Genomic DNA, 20,077 nt, shown 5'->3' on the forward strand with positions numbered 1-20,077 from the left:
TACTGGTAGCTAAGTGTTTACTGTGTAGTGCTTCTCTCCACTGTTTAACAAACAACTTATAATTCTTTAGCTTGATATTTAATTTCGTCACAGTATGGATCCAGCCTACTTACTCAACATTCTCTCTCCCTACCTTATATGATTCTGCTCTTCAGCCAGATTGGCTCTATCCACTTCTGTATCTGTTCTGCTGTTCATGATGTTGCCTCCATTTGAAATGGCTGCTTTCCTATTTTGACCTGTCCAGAATCCCATCCATCTGACAAAGTCCAACTCTTATGCCATATTCTTATTTATATGGCCTTGCTTCTTCCTCATGTAAGTATATCCCAGTAACTTTTTTGACCTTTAAACTTACCTGTCAGTGAGTTTACCTTGCATTATAGATAACTATGTACCTGTCTCCACTATTAGATTGTATGAGATAAATGCCCGAGATTAGTTTCATTGTAGTTATTTGATTTGGATATATTTATACCACTACATATTGTAACTTATGATATTATGGCTTCTTTCATTGGTATTTTATTCCACAGGGACCAAATGAAAAAATATTATCACAATGTATCAATTTTATATGGAGAGTTAATTTACTAAGTTGACAATGAAGTCTGATATATGGTAGCATGAAAGGAAACTTACTGTCCAGCCTATATAAAGTAGCAGCAGCACTTTCAAAATGTCTCAATAAGATTTGCTGTATGAGACAAAGGACCATGACTTCATTCTTACTAACCTCAGAAGCATAATAAACTATGGTCATTTTGGGCATTAATCCAATTTTGCCATTAACTTGCTCATAAATTCTGATTAGGGGGCATTGTAAGACTTTCATAATTAAGGGAAGTGCATTAGAAATTTATTTCCTGTGAACAGTTTGTCATACTCTGAAAAATACCAAAGTTCTGTGAATACCTATAAACCTTAGGGATGGTAAAATATCTGGCTAACAGACTTTTTTCTGATGGGAAATACCTAAATTAGTTGCAACGTCAAGTCTAAATTTTTATTCTAACAAATAATTAGTTGAATTTAAATATATGTTAGCTATGTAAATTTCCTAAGAGTAACAAAGTAGCTATAGTTCCTGTTTTTTTCCTCTAGACTTCATCAGCACATAAATATATTTTATAATGATTTCTTATTTTCTTTAATCATAGATTATCAAATATTAACTATTTACCCAAGTTTGGATCAGTAAATACATTTAATTCTGTATTTGTAGGAGGCATTTGTCTTCTAAGAGTATTTTGAAGGGCACAGTTATATCATTAGATGCTTTTTCTATTTTAGTTCTGCTATATAGCAACTTGGAAAAGATTAGATTGTTTCTGAATAAAGTTTCACTTACTGTGGGCATTTATACATTTTAAATTGATAAAAGTTATTTTTCTACTGACTATCTTCATAAAATCTGTTTTTTTTTCCTTTAAGGATTTTGCCCCATTGAAAATGTTGAGATTTCTACCAAATCAGGTTTTTTTTTTAAAGATTGTATTTATTTATTTGAGAGAGAGTGTGCATGTAGGCACAGAGAGGCAGGGGGAGGGAGATGCAGACTCCCCACTGACCAGGGAACCTGATGCGGGACTCAATCCCAGGACTCTGGGATCACGACCTGAGCTGAAGGCAGGCACTTAACCAACTAAGCCAGTCAGGTACCCTTCTGTCAAATATTTTAAATGAATTAGAATCCACATATTCCTGCTCTTAACTGGCTGAACCAGTGACAACTTTTTTTGGGGTTTTTTTTTTGTTTGTTTTTTTGTTTTTTTTTGAAGGAGCATCTACTTCTGAAAGTAGGAATACTGTTCAGTGTGACCAGCTGTAGTGGAGGTCTCTGTAGTGAAGCTTTCCATAGGTGATCCTAATGATCTATGGACTACTTCTACAGGATATTTTCTTTCCCAAATAATTCAAGCTACAGAAGAGCTGAGGTCTCTACAACAAATACACCTGATTAAGCCCTGTAAATAACAGTCCTCTTTAACCTAAAGAAAGGCTCTTTTCTTTTTAAAGTGAACCGCTATTTGTGCCCTGATCATGGAATCATGTAGACTCCAAGTACCTACCTTAATTTTCACTTTTTATATGGATCAGAAAATATTGTAGGTGGCCTTAGAGGAAAGAACAAAGTTTTGGCCTTACTTTTATTCCTTGCTATGCTTTAAAAATGCTCCAGGAGTTGCCTCCCACTGTGTGTACTTGAATAATAGTTATTATTGACTATCAAATGAGTCCTGTTTGCTTACTGCCACACTGAGTACTTCTTATTTTGATTAATATTCAACATTATGCCATATACATGTTAGATAATTTTAATATACATTGTAAAAATGAGATACTTGAGACCCTGGGAGGCTAAACAATTTGTGAATTTGTGCACTCTTTTTAATTGCTTTACTTTCTCTACCAAGCACACTTAAAGAAAGGCATTAGGACATTTGTTTAAGGTATCTCTGTGGGTTCTGACTTCGAAGCACGATCTTTGCTCCAAACATATAGCAATGTTAGGTAAAATCCCAAGTCAGAAAATGTAAAAGTCACAGCTGAGCTCATAATTTATCATCTCAGTGGTCCACAAATCAAAAGAAAATGCAAGTGATGAGTTGTAAGCTGTGCTGAGGCCTCTGGAGGTGGTCAGAAGGCCAGTACAACTTCTTCTAAGCTAATAAGAGATTGAAGTCATTCTACACTAGGTGGAGATCCAGAGCCAGCGTTATAGCTTGAAGCCAGGACATAGAGAAGGACTCATCTGCTTCTGAGCGAGGAAGAAAAACTTGCTGCCCACTACTTGAGACTATAGATTTGAGGTCAGGAAAAGCTTATATGGCAAGAAGAAAGGGACATGGCTGGTAAACTGGGAATTGAACCAGTCACTCATTGGTTCAGTAATGTGACTGATAATAATCCAGATGTCAGCACAATGTAGTATTTGAATTTCCAGTATGAAACTGATTATATATGGGTGATTCTGGGTACAAAATGAACACAAAATCATTTGTAAGAGAAGGATAATGAGAGATAGGGGTTGGACATATATCAAAAAGCTAAATAAAACCAAATAAAAATCTTCCCACTTCAAATGAACCTGCAAAACAAAATTCCAAAGCACAAAAGGAAGCCTAAGACTAGGAAAGAGCCAATGAATTCAACCACTGAGAATAAATTTGACTGGAAGAAATTAAAATATTGAAACAGCCTGGGAGAGCATATTTTGGGTGCTCAAAATATTAACAAAGGATTGCCATTCATAGAAAGGTAGGAAATCCTGAAATAAAAACAGTCAGTGATCTAGTTATTTATTCACAAATATTTATTAAGATAATACTATGGTCCACACATTATTACAGGCGCCAGAGATACAGGAATGATCCCAAGTAAATAAAAACCATATCCACATAGACAGTTCACGTTCTTATGGGGAGGTTACCTATTAGTGGTAGAAATGAAATAAGAGGCAGAAATCTCAGAAGTGAAAGATAGTCACTGAAATAAAATTCCCAGTAGAAAATACAAACTCTAGATTTGACAGTGACAGAATTTTTTTCATTTGGAAGATATTACTTAGGAAATCACCTAAAATGCAGTCATGGGAAAATAAGATTTTAAAAGCGTGCGTGCGTGCATGCGTGTGTGTGTGTGTGTAGAGAGAGTGTGTGTGAGAAAACAAATCTGATTATGTGAAGAAATAATAGCTGAGATTATTTTATAATTGAAGACAATACACCTCACATTGAAAAGATACTCCGAGAACCTGGTTTTATCTGGATAAATAACAATAAATCAATGCCTAAACACATTGAGGTAAAACTTCAGAACATTGAGGATAGAAAGAAAATCTTAACCTATCAGAGAAAAAAATATAGACTAACCCCCAAACAAAGGCAACTAGACTGAGAGCAAACACCAAGAGCAGTATAGAGGGGGAAAAATGTCCTGTAATCTGGATTCCAGAATTTAATGCTGACATATACCAGACACACTGATCAAACATATTAATAGAATTTCCGACTTTTAAAACTGGATATTTTGAGGAAGCAAGCCTAGAAAGAATGTGTGGGCTTAAAACAAGAAAAAAAAAAAGTAAAGAGGAGCAGAAACTTCTAAATGTCACCAAATTTAACTCTTGCTATAAAAAGTAATAACTAATTTCTATGTGAAAAAAAGTCAAGACTACACAAAAGAAAGAAATACAAATGCACAAAAAAAAGAAGAAATATAGATAGCCAACACATATATGCAAATTGAAAATAAAAACACCAAAGGTTGAAATTCTAATAACATCAGTGTGGACAAGAATTGGAAGAATGATCATAGCTATTCTTTGGTAGCTCCATTTGGCCCAGCTGTGTGGGTGACCTCATGAAGCATGGAAGCAGGAAATGCCAGCTTCTGAGTGATATTTGCCTTGAGGAGGGAGAGTTTGGAACAAGGGTGGGGTGGAGAAGGGTGAGCAATAAAGAGCTCACCTGTATCTGTAATGTTTCATTTTTTTTTTTAAAGGTGAAGCAAAAGTGCCAAGTGCCAGGATCTGTCAAAATATGGTGGTGCCTACCTGGATTTTCATAGTATTCGCCTAAATCTGTAGCTGTGTAATTGAAACGAAGAGACACTCAGAACTTTCAGGAGAACACGAATGTTTATGCACAGTAATAAGGTTTTTAAGACAGTCAGTCTTTTGGTAATGAGGCCAGTTAAAACCCAAAGTCTTTGCCAGGATCTATAAGGCCCTGCTAAAGACTCTGCTCCTTTGACTTCTCTCAGTGGCTCACTCATTCTAATCTAACCCCAGCCCTATGGTGTATTTTTGTGCCTCATACAAGTCTGGCTCATTTCTTCTTCTCTTACCAGCAATCCTCTTAGATTGTTCTTCTCTCTTTCTGATACTGGGGAAAATTAGAAAATTTAAAAGTATCTCAAATGCCTTTGATTTTGCTCTTGATCCAATGCTCTTAATAGATATTGACTCAGCCAGCTGAATGAAACTATGTTTTCTTGGCACTTAATGGATGTTCCAGGTTAGAGTCATTTGTGCCACCATAACTCAGTCATTTTGAGCAGAACACTGCTTGGGGTGAGTGGAATCCTCATATTCCTAGGAGCTTTATGTGCTCAGGAGCAACAGGTAGCTGTGGGATTTAGGCTGAGGGAATAATTTTCCATGGACTCCTGTACTCTTTTCCACCATATTGCTTTCTCTATCAAGCACACTTGAAAGGCATGGGAACATCTGATCAAGGTTATCTCTGTGGGTTCCAGCTTTGAGGCACCACCTTTGTTCCAAGATGGTACATGGAAATCCTTAGGAGTTCAAAAAATAATAACCAACTTTGGATGCAGAGCTATTGTAAAATTTTTGTTATTGTTCAATTTGTATTTGAGACATGAATAAGCTAATTCTCAGTAAGAATCAGCATAACTTTCATTTTGGAAGTGACTCTTAAAGTTTTCCTAATTTAAAGTGTAAAACTAGATTAATCCATGCTAATTTATCTTAAAAAGAAAGACACCACCAAACATCATTACGAGGTACAATGCTAATGGGAATAAGTGTGTGTGTTTGTGTGGGTGAGTGTGCATGTATGTGCATGTAGAGGGGGACTCTGGGCATAAAACCCTGTCTCACAGATTTTGCCCTCTACTACTCATGTGTTTGGTAATAATCTGACAGTATTTTGAGGTTCTAAAAGGTGCTCCAAAACACTAGCCTAATCAGTTTTATTTCAATATCTTGTCTGACAATCATTCTAATATTATGGAACTTATTTTGGTACATCAATATTAAGTGTTCACATCTTGAAAATAATTTTGCTTCATCAAAGATAGTAGATTAAATATAACTTAAATGTATCCTGTCTTCATGGGTCATTTCCTTACAATTTCAGTTTAGTAATGAGTCAAGAGCTAATAAGCAAAACAGCAATAATTCTTTGGAAATTGGGTTTAATTATTGCTGGCCACTAAGATTCAATTTCGTGTATTAAAATGGTACCACAATGCATCCTGGTGACAAAAAGAACAAGTGTATCCTTGAAGAGGGTCTTTGGTGACTCCATTTGGCCCAATCTGAGCATAGTTTAGTGGATGAAAGAATTCAACTTAGTACCCTGTTTAAAATTAGTTTTTTGAGTATTACTGTTATAATCTTGCACAATAAATGAAAACTAGATACTGTTTTCCAATAGCTGCAAGAAAATATATTTCTTCAACTTTTATAATAATATTATTGTAAATACTAAAATAAAAAATATTTGTGTTATATACGGTTGTTCTAAGCAATTTATTTACATTAATTCATTTAATCTTGTAGCAGGCTTGTGAAATAGAAGCTGATGTTATCCCCAAATTACAAAAGAGGAAATTGAGGCATATACAAATTAAGTAATGTCTCTGAGGCCACACAATATGTAATAAAGCTGATGGTGGCTTTAGTCATTTTTTTCTTTTTCTTTTTTTTTTTTTTTTTTAATTTTTAAAAAATTTTGTTTGAGAGAGCACACGTTCAGGCCTGAGGATGGCGTAGGTGGAGAGGGAGAGAGAGAGAGAGAGAATCTCAAGCAGATTGCCTGCTAAGTGCAGAGCCCGAAGTGGGGTTCCATCTCATAACCCTGAGATCATAACCTGAGCGGAAATAGAGTCAGATGCTCAACTGACTGATCCACTCAGGTACCTCTTGAGTCATTTTTTCTGAATGGAAGAATAATTGACTTTTTTTGCAATCCCATTCATCTCGGGGTCCAACACTTGTTTATTCATTTGTTTTTAAAAGGAAGTCAGTGAAACATGCATGTCTCCATGCACTTTAATTTTTCTAGCAGTAAGTGATCATTTATTCTTCGGATTCTTACAGGGCCTTCTACTTGGACAAATCAAATTCACCACCAAACTCCACATCCAAAGCTGCCTATGTAGATAAGGTAAAAAGAAATGAGTGCTTTTTCTAATGTTTTGCCGTTTACATACTTATCTTACTTAATTTTTCTGCTGCTGTTCTGTATAATTCTGCGGAATTACAAATATCTGTAGCCTCCAATTCCATCACCTCCGCAAGGAAAATATTTTAGACTATTCATTAAACGTTGTAACAGCTGCGAATTGTATCCTATCTAAAAGGATTTCTTACTGCTAGATGTGTTGGACTTTATGTTGATCACTTTTTTTCTGCAGCTAATGAGGCCTCTCAATGCTTTGGATGAACTTTATCGACTGGTGGCCTCGTTTATCAGATCCAAGCGCACGGCGGCCTGTGCAAACACAGCCTGCAGCGCCTCCGGGGTGGGGCTGCTGTCTGTTTCCTCAGAGCTGTGCAACAGGCTGGGAGCTTGCCACATCATCATGTGCAACAGCGGTGTGCACAGGTATGTGAACTGGTCTGCCCTGCCTGCCTCTCTCATGCTGAATTCACTGGGAGGTTCTTTCTTATGTTTTGGTTATGCAAAATTAGAACCGGAAACATTCAAAGGACTCCGATGTATTTGGAATAAGATTTGGGAAACCAGATCGTTACAGTTTTCTGGCTTTAGTTATATGTTCTGTGACTATTTAATCTACAAATGAATGCAATCCCACATTTATATCACCGTATCTTATCTGTCTAGAATCTTATCATCCTTGCATTTATATTACAAGATTTATACTTTAGATACAAACTAAAGGAACTTGCCTGGTAGGAGCTGGCAAGTAGCTAAAAAAAACAAAACAAAACAAAAAAAACAAACAAACAAAGAAAAACTTCCTTCTCTGCACTTAATGGACATTCCATCCTTTGGTGTTTGGGTTTTTATATCCAGTGGTTGTGAGGTAGGTGCTGCCTTGGGGTTTCTACTCTCTTCCTATACTTGGCAAATTTACATCCAGGAGCCCATACAATATGCGTTCCTGAAAATGGAAAGGGAAATTTTAGATGGGGTCCAGTGCAAGTGATTTGTCTTAGACAAGTGTACTCAGTCTGGGGCATCCAAGGGAGGCTTATGAACTCCTACAACTGAGTCAGCTGTGAAATGGGGGTGGAGGAGCCCATGTCAAGTCTTTCCCCATAACCACTTGCTCCTCCTCTGTCTCCTCACCATTTTCACAAGGAAGTGAAACCATGTATTAACAATAATGAAGCAGAATTTGGTCCGCATTGTAATCTGAGTGGGTAAATAATGTCCTGTCTCCCATCACAGCCTCTTCTTGGAACTGGCCCAGTTAGATTTTGAGGATGATAGAATTGTTTAGTCACATTTACTTGGTACATGACCAACACAGAGGACTGCAGTTGGACTGTAGGTCATGTAAAATCATAAAGTGACGATGCTCATGTTAGAAGCATAAGTACAACATGAACAACAGACAACAAAAATAAGAAAAAGATATAATAAGATGATAACATAATAAAAAATAACAAAGAGACCTCCATTGCAAGAAAATGCAAGTGACCTAGGAAACTTACAGCTAAAATCTAAGATTCAGAAGGAAAACAGATCTCCGAGATGGGTAGAACTTTCCCTAAAGAACGTGATATTTGAACTGACTTTTGATGAGTCAGGGTGAAGAGGTGAAAAGTAGGAGAAAAATGATCCAAGGCAGCAGGTTCTCATCTGTAAAATTCCATTTCGATTTGGTGTGCTGAAATTCTAGTCTTCAGGTCCTCCACAGCGTGTTCTTGCTTACGAAGTATGGCAAGACCTTATTCCTCTGAAAGGAGCATTATATTCTGTGGTTGACAAAGCATACAGATTTTTTCCTTTATTTTAATGGCTGTGTACTTTGTGCTCCATTGCAAGCTATAATAAGCTTAATTGAAAATATCGTCTGCAACCAAATGCATAAAATATTTCATAATTTGTTTACTAGCAGAGAAGTGATCTCTCCCTTCTGATCAACTCATGTTCACTCCTTCTGTTCCCACTTATTCATTCACTCATTTATGTATTCATTATTCATTCACTCAGTAAATATGCATTGGGCACCAATTATGTGCCAGCACTGCTCTAGTTGCTGGGAATACAGCCTTGAAAAATTAAAGTCCCTATTCTCAAATAGTGTGCATTGTGTTGGGGCAACATGATAACATAAATAAATATGTAATGCAGTAGATGGAATAAGTAGAAAAAAAACAGAAGTCAGAGGGGTATTAGGTGACAGGATGGGAAGAAGGGGTAGCACTATCCAACAGGGGATTTCATCAGAGACTTGTATGAAATGAAGGAGTGATTTATGCAAATATCTCTGGGAAAGAGCATTTGATCCATCGGAGCAGCGGTGCAAATGTGGGAGCTCACATGGGAGCTCAAGGAACTGCACGAAGGCCATTGTGGCCTCAGTGAAGTGTCATGACTTTGATGATTGGTGTTCTTATCTTACCCTGGTGCAAGGTCATGGTTGTCTGAGGACTAGATATACTATGACCACGAAGGGGACACTTCGGACTTTGAAACTACAAGCACACTCTCTTACTCCCACATTAATTTACTGAAAGTTAATGCAACTAAATCTGCATTTAATTCTAGAACCATGACCAGGTTGTCCTGATTATTCTCTCTGCTATCCCATGAGCAATTTTAGAATCTGACTTATGTTTCATAAGAGAAATAGATTGATGCCCCACAATTGTTTTGTAATTACCATATTCATTGATGGGTGTGTTGGGACCACAAGTAACATTGAAATTTCAAAGTAGTTTGCCTTTTTCTGTTCAAAATAAATGTAGCTTTAGTTAGTTCATTGCAGAGACATTTACCGAGATATAGGGACAAATATTCCAGGACAAATGCTGAATTTAAAGTTAAAACTATTTGAAAAAGGCACAGCTCTATTTTTCTATTATGGGGAATAAAATGGGAGCTTAACATTATCTTTTAATCTCTTGGTGAAGGCTGTGCTTAAATTTTTTATGACAATAAAATGTGCTAATTTATTATTGGATTTAGAAATCTCATGTAAAGGCTGTTCTTAAAATAATTCCTTCATAATTAGAATTCAGACAGCCAGAGAGAAACCCAAGTAGATCCACACCTGCCCTCAACATTAGACATGGAGATTTAGCTTCAGGTTCTGACAAGGGGTGAAGTCCACACTGTGAATCAGAATAAATATCACACAAACTATTTTTATCATTTACTTCTAAAACCCAGATGAGAAATGGTCAGTGCTATTGCATCCACATGAGATAGTCAATTTCTTGCCCTTTCTGATTTTATTTACAAAATAAAAGGAGAATCTAAAATATTTGTAGAGTATTGAATGATACTGCATGTGTTTGATATTAAAGAGAATAATGTGGTTTTTCAGAATGAAAAGGCAGATTTAATTAGCATTAATGTCTAGATGTTTTAATGCCAACCTGAATTGGATGGCAGAGCTGTGTACAACAGTGAATGCAAGATTAGCAGGAATAGAATTCAGGATGAATTATTAAAATCTTCTCATAGCATTTAGCCTGGCTTTGTTTTTATTAAATTCTTTTCCCTAGGGAAGTCCTTTGTGTGTATTACAATTCTACTGATGAACTTCCCTGCCCACACTCTCTTAACAAATCACTTATGTCAGTGATTGCTATTGGATGGTGGAAGAACAGGACTGTCTCTTCTTAAAAGCAGGTTTTTGCCTTTTAAACAGTATAAACTTGATATTAAAGGTAGTTTAACCAGTGGAGCATTTTTATAATTTACTATCCTGACAAGCCTTCTTTCATGTTCATTTTGTGTCATCTTTTGCAGTTTTCATCAAACAACACACAATTAAACACAGTTTTATTAGTAAATATGGTTCAACAATCTGCTTTATGCTCATTACAACTATATCTGTTTTTTCAAAATGTACAATGTAGATTTTCTCATTTTCACTTTTATTCGTTACATAGTTAATGGAACCAGTTGCTGTACCATAGTTTACTAAATGGTTAATTTAGTGGTTTATCTTCCTTGTCCATTGCACATAATGCCTGCAGAGAGGCTGCTTTCATTATATAGCTGTTCAGATTTCAATTTTATTTTCCACTAAGTTACAAGAAAAAAAAATATCCTCCAGATAGAAATACTATGTCAAAGAGTTTAAACCTTTGTGACCAGTAATATATGTTATTTGGGTTCCCAAAAGCTTCATTCTCATGTACAACACAACCAGAAGGTTAGGTAGTTATGTGGCACTTGCACCTTTTTCTGGTCTGCAGAGGGTATTTGAATCCATTTATGTATTGTGCTTCTCTCCTAGATGATATATCACTAGTGCTTTAGTTTATGCTTCTTTGACTAACAAATTCAAATGTTTGTACATTTGAATTAAATATTTTTTCAATTTCCTTTTCCATGAAGATATATGCCATTCTACATACCTGCTTCATAGACAAAACTTGGTTTTTACCAAATTGAACACTTCTAAATTACTGAATCGGCTCGTGGCTTTTAAAGTTCTCTCACACTCCTGCCAGTTATTTGTTGCAAGCAATCCAAAAGCGTGCAAACAGGGATTCTAAATTTTCTTTTATTTCATACTGCAGCATCCTTCCATTCAATGCGGCATTTCATTTTGTTGTAGTTCTTTATTCCCACCCCAGCTTAACAGCCAACTGTTTTTCTTTAACCAGCATAAATCAGTATATTGCAAATGTTATAAAACAAGAATCATGGGTCTTACTGTGTCCAAAAACAAAGATGTCATTTCCTTCTCGCGATATTAGCTTATGCTTCCTTTGCCAGTGGGAACAAGTAGGTGGAAATTTCCAGAGGCTACCTGAAAAGATAACTTCAAAAAAATTTCTCGTGAGGGCAGGAAATCTGGGATCATGGTTTTTCCCTCTAAGGACTTGTTCCAAAGAGTTTTTGTCCTCATACTCTCAGTATCTTTTAATAATTGATCTTCACGGTGTTAGAACCTTGATATGGCCCTGCGGGAGGATATGTGATTTGAGCATAGGCCTCACTCGCCCTGTGATGGCTTTGAACCTAAACCTCGGTGACCTGTACACACAAATTATGTTTTATCTTCACACTTTGTTATGAGGATGAATCTCTTCCAGGAAACAAGGTTCTGCATTTTAAAGTAACGTACCTCCTGTTCGCCCATCCAGTAGGGGGTTGTGAGCAGCACCACTAGGAGGAGCTTGTTGAATCCGGGGTTCACCAGCACCTGGCATTGGTCAGTGTCTTGTCTTCTGATTAGAACCCTGCTCAGGTGTGAGAAGGAAACAGTCTGTGGCAAGGCCTGCCTGTTCTCACTATTGAAAAACATTGATAAACATCAAGCTAGCTACCATCTGTGTATTACAGTGTTAGACTTTTTTTAATACATTGCAGAAATTAGTTTTAACATATATAGAGTTTTAGGAACTAAAAGGCCACAAATATGTGAAGCTTCTAACTTTAGAGGGGTCTGTTCCCAAGATGCATTTCACTGTTGGTTATGTGGAAATTGAGACACATGTTCACATTTGACAGTATGACCCTTGGTATTTGAATCTTCAGCGTCAACCCTCTCTTCCCCTTCCCTGACAAGCATTTATATAATCCATCCTATGACCATCATATAGGACCCAAAGAATGATTATAAGCACTGGTTAGGAAAATGAAATCCAGGAATTAAAATATAAAAACAACTGAAGAAAAATATATATTACTGGTTCAAATAGTTTTTATTTCAAATGATGAACCTGTACGGATGCCCAGTTCATGTAAGCAATTAAAAAAAAAAAAGAAAAAAAAAAGAAAAAACCTTTTCAGGTAACTACTAATTAGCAATTTTAGAAACCATTTTTGTATGAACTTTGAAGGACTCTCTTGGAAATATTTTATTTTGTCATAACCGTGACATCAAAGGACAAATTGACAAATAGGCCCAACTTAGGAATGCAGAATCTTGTAAAAGTGGGGCACTCAAGGTGACCTGACTTAGGTAATCAGAGTCCTGATAGGGCAGATAATAAAGCTGCATCTTTTTCCATTGTGTGGTGAAAACATCAAGTAAGAGGAGGAGATTTACTCTGGGAATTTCCATCTGTAAGTTAGATTCTAGGTATGGGACAGAAAAAATAAATTACCATAATAAGCAAATGTAGGTTTCAGATATATCCATTTATCTTTTGTTCAAAAACGACTTGAAAGCTTCAATAACAAGATTAGTGGAAATACTTGAATTTTAAATCTCCAGAAAGATGGCTAAATAGAACACAAGAAGCCTTTCGATATACTAGCTCATAATCTCGGGGTACTGTACATTCTCAACAAGAAGTTCTAAAATTATGCTCCATAGGAATCTGAAGCAAATTAGTCTAAAACAGTACATTTATATAGGGTAGTAGTAGTAATAACGGAAATGACATTTAAAATTGCCATTAAATGTAACTGCAGTTATGACTATTTTTCTTCAACATTTAAAATTTTATATCAATGTAACTGTTCTTGTTTGTTTGAAATCTAATAAAATCACTAATGTATCAAAACAAAAGCAAATATGAAAATATATGATTGTGCTCTAATTTTTAGAAGGGGAAAAAATAAGACTCTTAGAATGGGGCTCTGGGAGAAAGACAAGATATATCCTATGCATGATAGGATATAAGTGTAAATCTTAAATACTTTGCCAAACTCATAGGAGCAGAGGATAGACTGGGATTAGCATGGGCTGGTAGGAGGAGAAAGTGGGGAGATGTTGGTCAAGGGATACAACGTTTCAATTATGGGAGAATAAGTTCTGGATATCTAATATAGGACAGTGAGACTGTACATAACAATAATGTTTTGTATACTTGGACATTTGCTAGGAGGATAGATCTTAAGTGTTTTCACCACCAAAAAAAAAAAAAAAAAAGAAGAGAAAGAAAATGCTAATTGTGTGGGGTGATGGGTATGTTAATCAACTTGATTGGATGAATATTTCATGATGTGTGTGCATATATATCTTAAAATCAACAAATGATATACCCTAAGCATGTACAATATTTAGATCAATTAAACCTTAGTAAAATTAGGGGAAGAAAAGAAACATAAACCTAGAATTTCAAGTCATGCTGAATTGTAAAATAGGCAAATAAACCTCCATAATTTATATTAATTTTAAAAACCAGATAAATAATATAGGTATTTTCTATTAAAATGATTAGAAATCATGGGCAGTCTGGGTGGCTCAGCTGTATAGTGCTGCCTTCAGCCCAGGGCGTGATTCTGGAGAGCCGGGATCTAGTCCCATGTCAGGCTCCCTGCATGGAGCCTGCTTCTCCCTCTGCCTGTGTCTCTACCTCTGTGTGTGTGTGTTTCTCATTAATAAATAAATAAAATCTTTTTAAAAAGATAAGAAATCAAATATTTCAAATATGATAGAAGTTCCATTCTTTAATTTCTTTCATTATCTTTCGTAAAAGTTATTTACCTTAGAGATGGGTCAAATTTCCATATATGTTTGTTTTGTTACCTAGATTTTTCTTTGCAATTGATATGAATCTTAATAAATTAGTGTATTAAATTATTCTGTAATTTTAAAATGTCCATTGTTTTCTTCAACTTAGATTACTGTGAAAGAAGAATAAGACAGTAATTATGAGAGTGACTTACTGCTGTGGGTTCTAGTTCTGACCTTCAGCTATCACGTGATATTGGCCCCAAAGCCTTAATTTCAGTATATAAAAAATGAGAGTTTATTTATGATTACCTTACATCATTAAAATTGGTAAAGTTTCAGTAATCATAATACGTTAAACATATCTTGATAAAAATAATCTATAAGAGTGGGTTTTAAAAAAAATTATATAAGTTCTATGCCCAATTCAGGACTTGAACTCATAACCACAAGATCAGGAGTTGCATGCTCTACTGACTGTGCCAGCCAGGCACCCAGACAAAACAATCTAAATATGTAATTACTAATTATGTTTCATCAGTATTTGCCAAACCCAGTTTTACTATTTGAACATATTAAATTTGAATTTAATAAAATTTAAGCATTTGTGTTACTAAATTTTATTTGGATTTAGCTATCTAAAAGTGATAAATACAGAATCACTATAAAAATTGTTAAGCAGGGCATGAGTCTTCAAAATTTATTTTAAATAAGCTGAAGTTATTGTTTTTCCTAAACCTGCAAAATTATATTAAAAAGAAAATAAAATGCCAGTCACTTTCTGGGATGTGTTTCTGAGGGCTTCAAGGTTAGTGATTTTATAACCGCTCTAATAAATGTCGTAAGTCAAAATTTCGATCCTCCAGAGGAGAGAAGTAATATGGCTATCTCTTCCTCTGTATGAACCTGGATCAGGAGAGCAGGTGACATGAAGAAAGTTGACAGAAGGAAGTGGCCGCTTATGCCTTTATGATGTTAATCTTAAATTGGTAGTAGGTTGTCTAGTACCATCTGGAGGAATACAGAGGTATGAGAATGAAATCCTGTAAAGCAGGAAGGGTGTAGGGTAGCACCTGTTATAGGTTTTAAAGCATGACTAGTAATTAGCCAATGAAGGAAATGAAAGATGGCCCAGTGGAGAAGGATGTGGAATTAATCTGTTACATGTTGAGTTTAGATGTCCATGATGTCTTCTATGGGGATGTCCTCTGACAGATTCATAGACAGCAAGGACTAAAGGGGTATATATGCATGAATGGGTATAATGTAAATGGGTATATACACGCAAACATAGCAAAGAGGCTGTGGAAAAACAGAGGTGAAGTGATTCTTGAGAACAGGAAGATTGGAGAAGGGACCATATCTGAGAAGGCTTCAAAGAGATACATTTGAGCTGGTTTAAAACATTACTAAGAATTTTCTGGGAATATACTTCATGTGTTAGCAACAGGGAAGAGATATTCCAGGAAAAAGGCACAGAAGTGTGAGAAAAGAGTGATCAGCTGCCAACCATGAACACTGAGAAATGACCACCCTGGAACGCACATGGAGTGTTCATATTCCCTGGTTCTCTACTGCTCCATCCTCTGGCACCCTGATTAAGAGGAGCAACAAAGGAGGAGCCTCCGAATAAAACACTGAAGGAAGGATCCACTAGAAAGGTCTAAAAAATACTGATACAAAGCTCTATTCAGTGACTTGGGTAAACGGGTCAAAGAGAAAATGGTTGTGGTATAGTGTCGGAGAATTGGGAGGCAGGTGAAAAATCACGTGCCAGACAACCGTAAGTGTTGGCATCGTCAAAGAACCTACAGAGTAAGGACAGAAGGCAGATAGCAAAGTAGAGAAGATGGGAATAGAAAGGGAGTGTTGAAGGACTTTGGGCAGCCGGGAAAGGTACCCAACCTATTCAGTTAAATCCCCCAAAACAAAACAGAAATGAAAGAAATTGGTGCAAGAGTCCAGGCTGAAAAATCAAAAATGCAGAAAAGCAGATTCAAACCTGGTAATTGAGGTCCTAACTCACACACGTTTCATATTCATACCCATTTTTAGCACAGCGAATACATCCTTGTCTGCCTATGTGCTCATCACCTATCCCCGTTATGGCCTCTGTGCCAACCTCAGCAATGAAAAACTAGGTCAAAGAAAAACACACCTTAATGGGCTTGCCTGGGAAGGAATGAAGGATGTGGAATGCTTTGCCTGGCGGTTGATTTTTAAGCCTAGGCTTAAAGATATATGCTGAGAACTATCAGAGAATGTATTGAAAGTTGCAATAGAAAGTCCCATTATCTTTAATGGGACTTTCATGGCTAATTCCCTGTGCAGTGCTGAAAATGTGCCCCTTAAATTCGATTGCTTTTTTGCCTGAAGATATATGGAGTGAGTTGAGTATTCAATTTGGCTGTGCTTCTGCTGCCAGGATCTCTCTCCAGCTGTTGCCCATCACTTCTGCGTTTGTTTGTTCCGTTTGTTCTGTTGTTTTGCGCAGCACCCCTCTCTGCCTGCCACCTCCTTGCCTTCTTTTCAAATGCTCATTAACCCCTTGATTTTCAGCTCTCAGGCTGTGACACATAGGAATCCAGAATGGATCTTCGTGGGAAGATTTCATCCTTACTGCCTGTTTGACAAGAGTCAAACAATAATCTTGAAAGCCCAATAGACGTAATTACAGGTTCCCTTATGGCTTATAAATAGCAAATGACTTTTCTTTCATGAACCATGGCTTACACTTCTCTTTCTCCGGGTTTAACCACTGCTCATACCATGTCTTTTGACTAACAACTCTGCATGAATTTTGATAGTACTTGGAAAATATACATTATAATATGTCCAATTAATTATCACAGTATTAATTCATTAACTATTAATTACTCTGATCAAAGTTATCATGGGAAGATTTCATCAGTACTGCCTGTTTGACAAGAGACAAACAAAAATCTTGAAAGTATCAATAGACATCCAGAGGTTATTTCTATAGAATCTACTGGAAACTTGCCTGAGTGATTATGGGCTTTTGGACTGCAACTATTGTTAGACTGTTACTCACATTTTATTAAAGGAAGAATGTAAATATTTAGTATCTTATTAGACATGTGTATGTGTATATATCAGATGAGTGAATTCTTTTATTGTTGAAAACAAGTATCTGCTCTTTTTTCACATAAATGTATTTATGTGTTTTATTGGAAAAAGCACCTTCTCTGTTTCAGGGGAACAAGGACATAGGTGTTAGGTTTTAGAAACCCCTATAAACTTGTGGCAATTTTCTCAAGCTTTCCATTTGTCACAGACACTTTGCTAAGAGTGACCATGGTGGGAAAGATCAATAGGTTGACAGTGGGCCTTTCCATATTAATTTTGCAGAGGCTCTGCCTGTGTAGAACCATAGCAGTCACCTGGGAACTGAGCAGTATTTAACATACTGCATTTAGCCCTCAGGTGTTTGATTCTTTCTCTGTGTAAGGTAATAAAAGGGAGCAGGGGAAAGAAACAACATTAAACAATTAGTTTTTTCATTCAGGTGCTTCATTCTGGTTGTCAGTAGACTTTTTACAGTGGCTCTCTGTGCTCAGTACTTAAAAGTAATTAGAAGCCAGAATAAATGAGATCACTGCGGGAATGAACATGCTTTACACAGAACAGTGCATTTTATATAGAAAAATGCAGATCTGTGGTAGAGAAGGCACGCAGTCTCCCTTCAGTTTATTTTTCCTACTTGATTGCTTTACAATCGATATATTACTTAGCATGCTTCAAATCTAAATCCTTTTTAATCATGAATGTATTTTCGTATGATGGGGTCTACATTCATAGTGAAGTGGTTTGGGCTGGCTGAATTAACCCCTACCAAAACAATGCATTTAAAGTACAAATGCTGAGACCACGATTGTGATTGTTGACTTATGGATGTGGGGAGCTGTAATTTCTAAATGTAGTAATCCACATGATGTGACTTTGGTATGATGGAAAGAGCCCTGGATTTTGAATCAGAAAACTGGTTTTGAATCCTGTTACTTCCTCTCTGTGACTGTGATTACATCACCTGGTCTCTCAGGGACTTATTGGTGAAGTGGGAATAATGATTTCTTTCTGAAAAAAGATGGCAGAGGAATAAATGAACAATACATGTGAAAGCATCTACTGCAAGACCTGGCAATAGTGAACACTGGGTTTTTCTGTCTTCCTCTGTTTCTGATAATGAATCCATCTTCTCATTGCAGAGAAAAAATATGAAATACAAGTTTAAAAGAACTAGATCAAGGATGCCTGGGTGGCTCAGTGGATGGGTGCCTGCCTTTGGCTCAGGTCATAATCCTAGGATCCGGGATCAAGTCCCGCATCGGGCTCCCTGTGAGGGGCTTGCTTCTCCCTCTGCTGTGTCTCTGCCCCTCTCTCTCACTTTCTGTGTCTCTCATGAATGAATAAATAAATCTTTAAAAATAAGATAAAATAACTAGATCATACCTACTAAATAGGGGAGACCTTGTAAGAACTATTTTTTTTTAAATCACAGTGGGTGCAAAGGAGGTCTTAAATGAGTTCTTACCATGAAGAAGAAGTGGTAATTTTGTGATGTGATACAGGTGCTAGCAAACCCTACTGTGGTAATCATTTTGCAACACATAAGTGTATCAAATGAACATGTTACACACCTTAAACTTGCAAAATGTTATATGTCAATTATAGCTCAACAAAGCTAGAAAAAAAGTCATAATAATGTCAGTATAGTATGAAATAGGAGTATGAAAAACATAAGAGTTAACTCCTCTCATCTGTAAGAAATAGAATACACAAAACACTGGGTTCTATGGGAACTTATTTTTAGAATTCTCCTTTGGTATCTTGTAGAAAGTCATTCAAGAGCAGCAGAACAGGATCCCTTTGTATTCAAGGACAGGAAGTTTTCTTTTCTGATGTCAAAACCCAAGAGTATGTGTTAGAGACAAATATTTAGAACTTGAAAAGAATCAGATGCTACCATTTGTTTATTCTTTCATTCATTGAGAGGAAAAAGAAAACTATGGAGCACCAGTGTGTGGCATGCACCATGCTATACCAAAGCAGAGAGTCCTTGGTGTCACTGTACTTAAATATGAGGTCTTGACAGAAGAACCACGTTGGAAGTCAGACAGCCATAATCATGGAGCATGGGTTCTCTTTAATGATGACAATAGGAGAGAGGTGGTCAGAAGATTGAGTTGAGATTTTAAATGAAATGACCCAAGGAATAGATTTATAAGTTTCAAAGTGCAATAGAGAAGAATATATAACATGTCATGTTGACACTATGAAAGAAGGGATTCTGTTAGTTTCAGATGTTTTCTTCTGAACCCAGAAAATACTGATAAATAGAAATATATTTATAAGTATAAATTAAACAATAAGGAATTCACTCATCTGATATATACACATGCCTAATAAATATTAAATATTTACATACTTCCTTTAAGAAAATATGAGTGACAGTCTAACAGTAGTTGCAGTTCAAAAGCCCATAATCCTCACTCAGGCAAATTTCCAGTAGATTCTATAGAAATAACCTCTGGATGTCTGTTGAGGTTTTCAAGATTTTTGTTTGTCTCTTGTCAAACAGGCAGTACTGATGAAATCTTCCCATGATAACTTTGATGAGAGTAATTAATAGTTAATGAATTAATATTGTGATAATTAATTGGACATATTATAATGTATTTTTTCCGAGTACTGTCAAAATTCATCCAGGGTTGTTAATCAAAAGACATGATATGAGCAGTGG

At 36.2% G+C, this 20,077-nt stretch overlaps 1 protein-coding gene across 1 annotated transcript in view; it reads left to right on the forward strand.

Annotated features, from left to right (window-relative positions):
• The window catches only part of PREX2 (phosphatidylinositol-3,4,5-trisphosphate dependent Rac exchange factor 2), a 288,100-nt gene that overhangs the window by 238,644 nt on the left and 29,379 nt on the right, over nt 1–20,077 (forward strand). The window contains exons 36-37 of the mRNA XM_025477924.3: nt 6,854–6,920; nt 7,171–7,361. Of these exons, the coding sequence (XP_025333709.1) occupies nt 6,854–6,920; nt 7,171–7,361 (258 nt within the window). The remainder of the gene's footprint in view (nt 1–6,853; nt 6,921–7,170; nt 7,362–20,077) is intronic.

The sequence above is a fragment of the Canis lupus genome, chromosome 29 (genome assembly GCF_003254725.2).
Source record: "Canis lupus dingo isolate Sandy chromosome 29, ASM325472v2, whole genome shotgun sequence".
In the NCBI taxonomy this organism is placed as follows: Eukaryota; Metazoa; Chordata; class Mammalia; order Carnivora; family Canidae; genus Canis; species Canis lupus.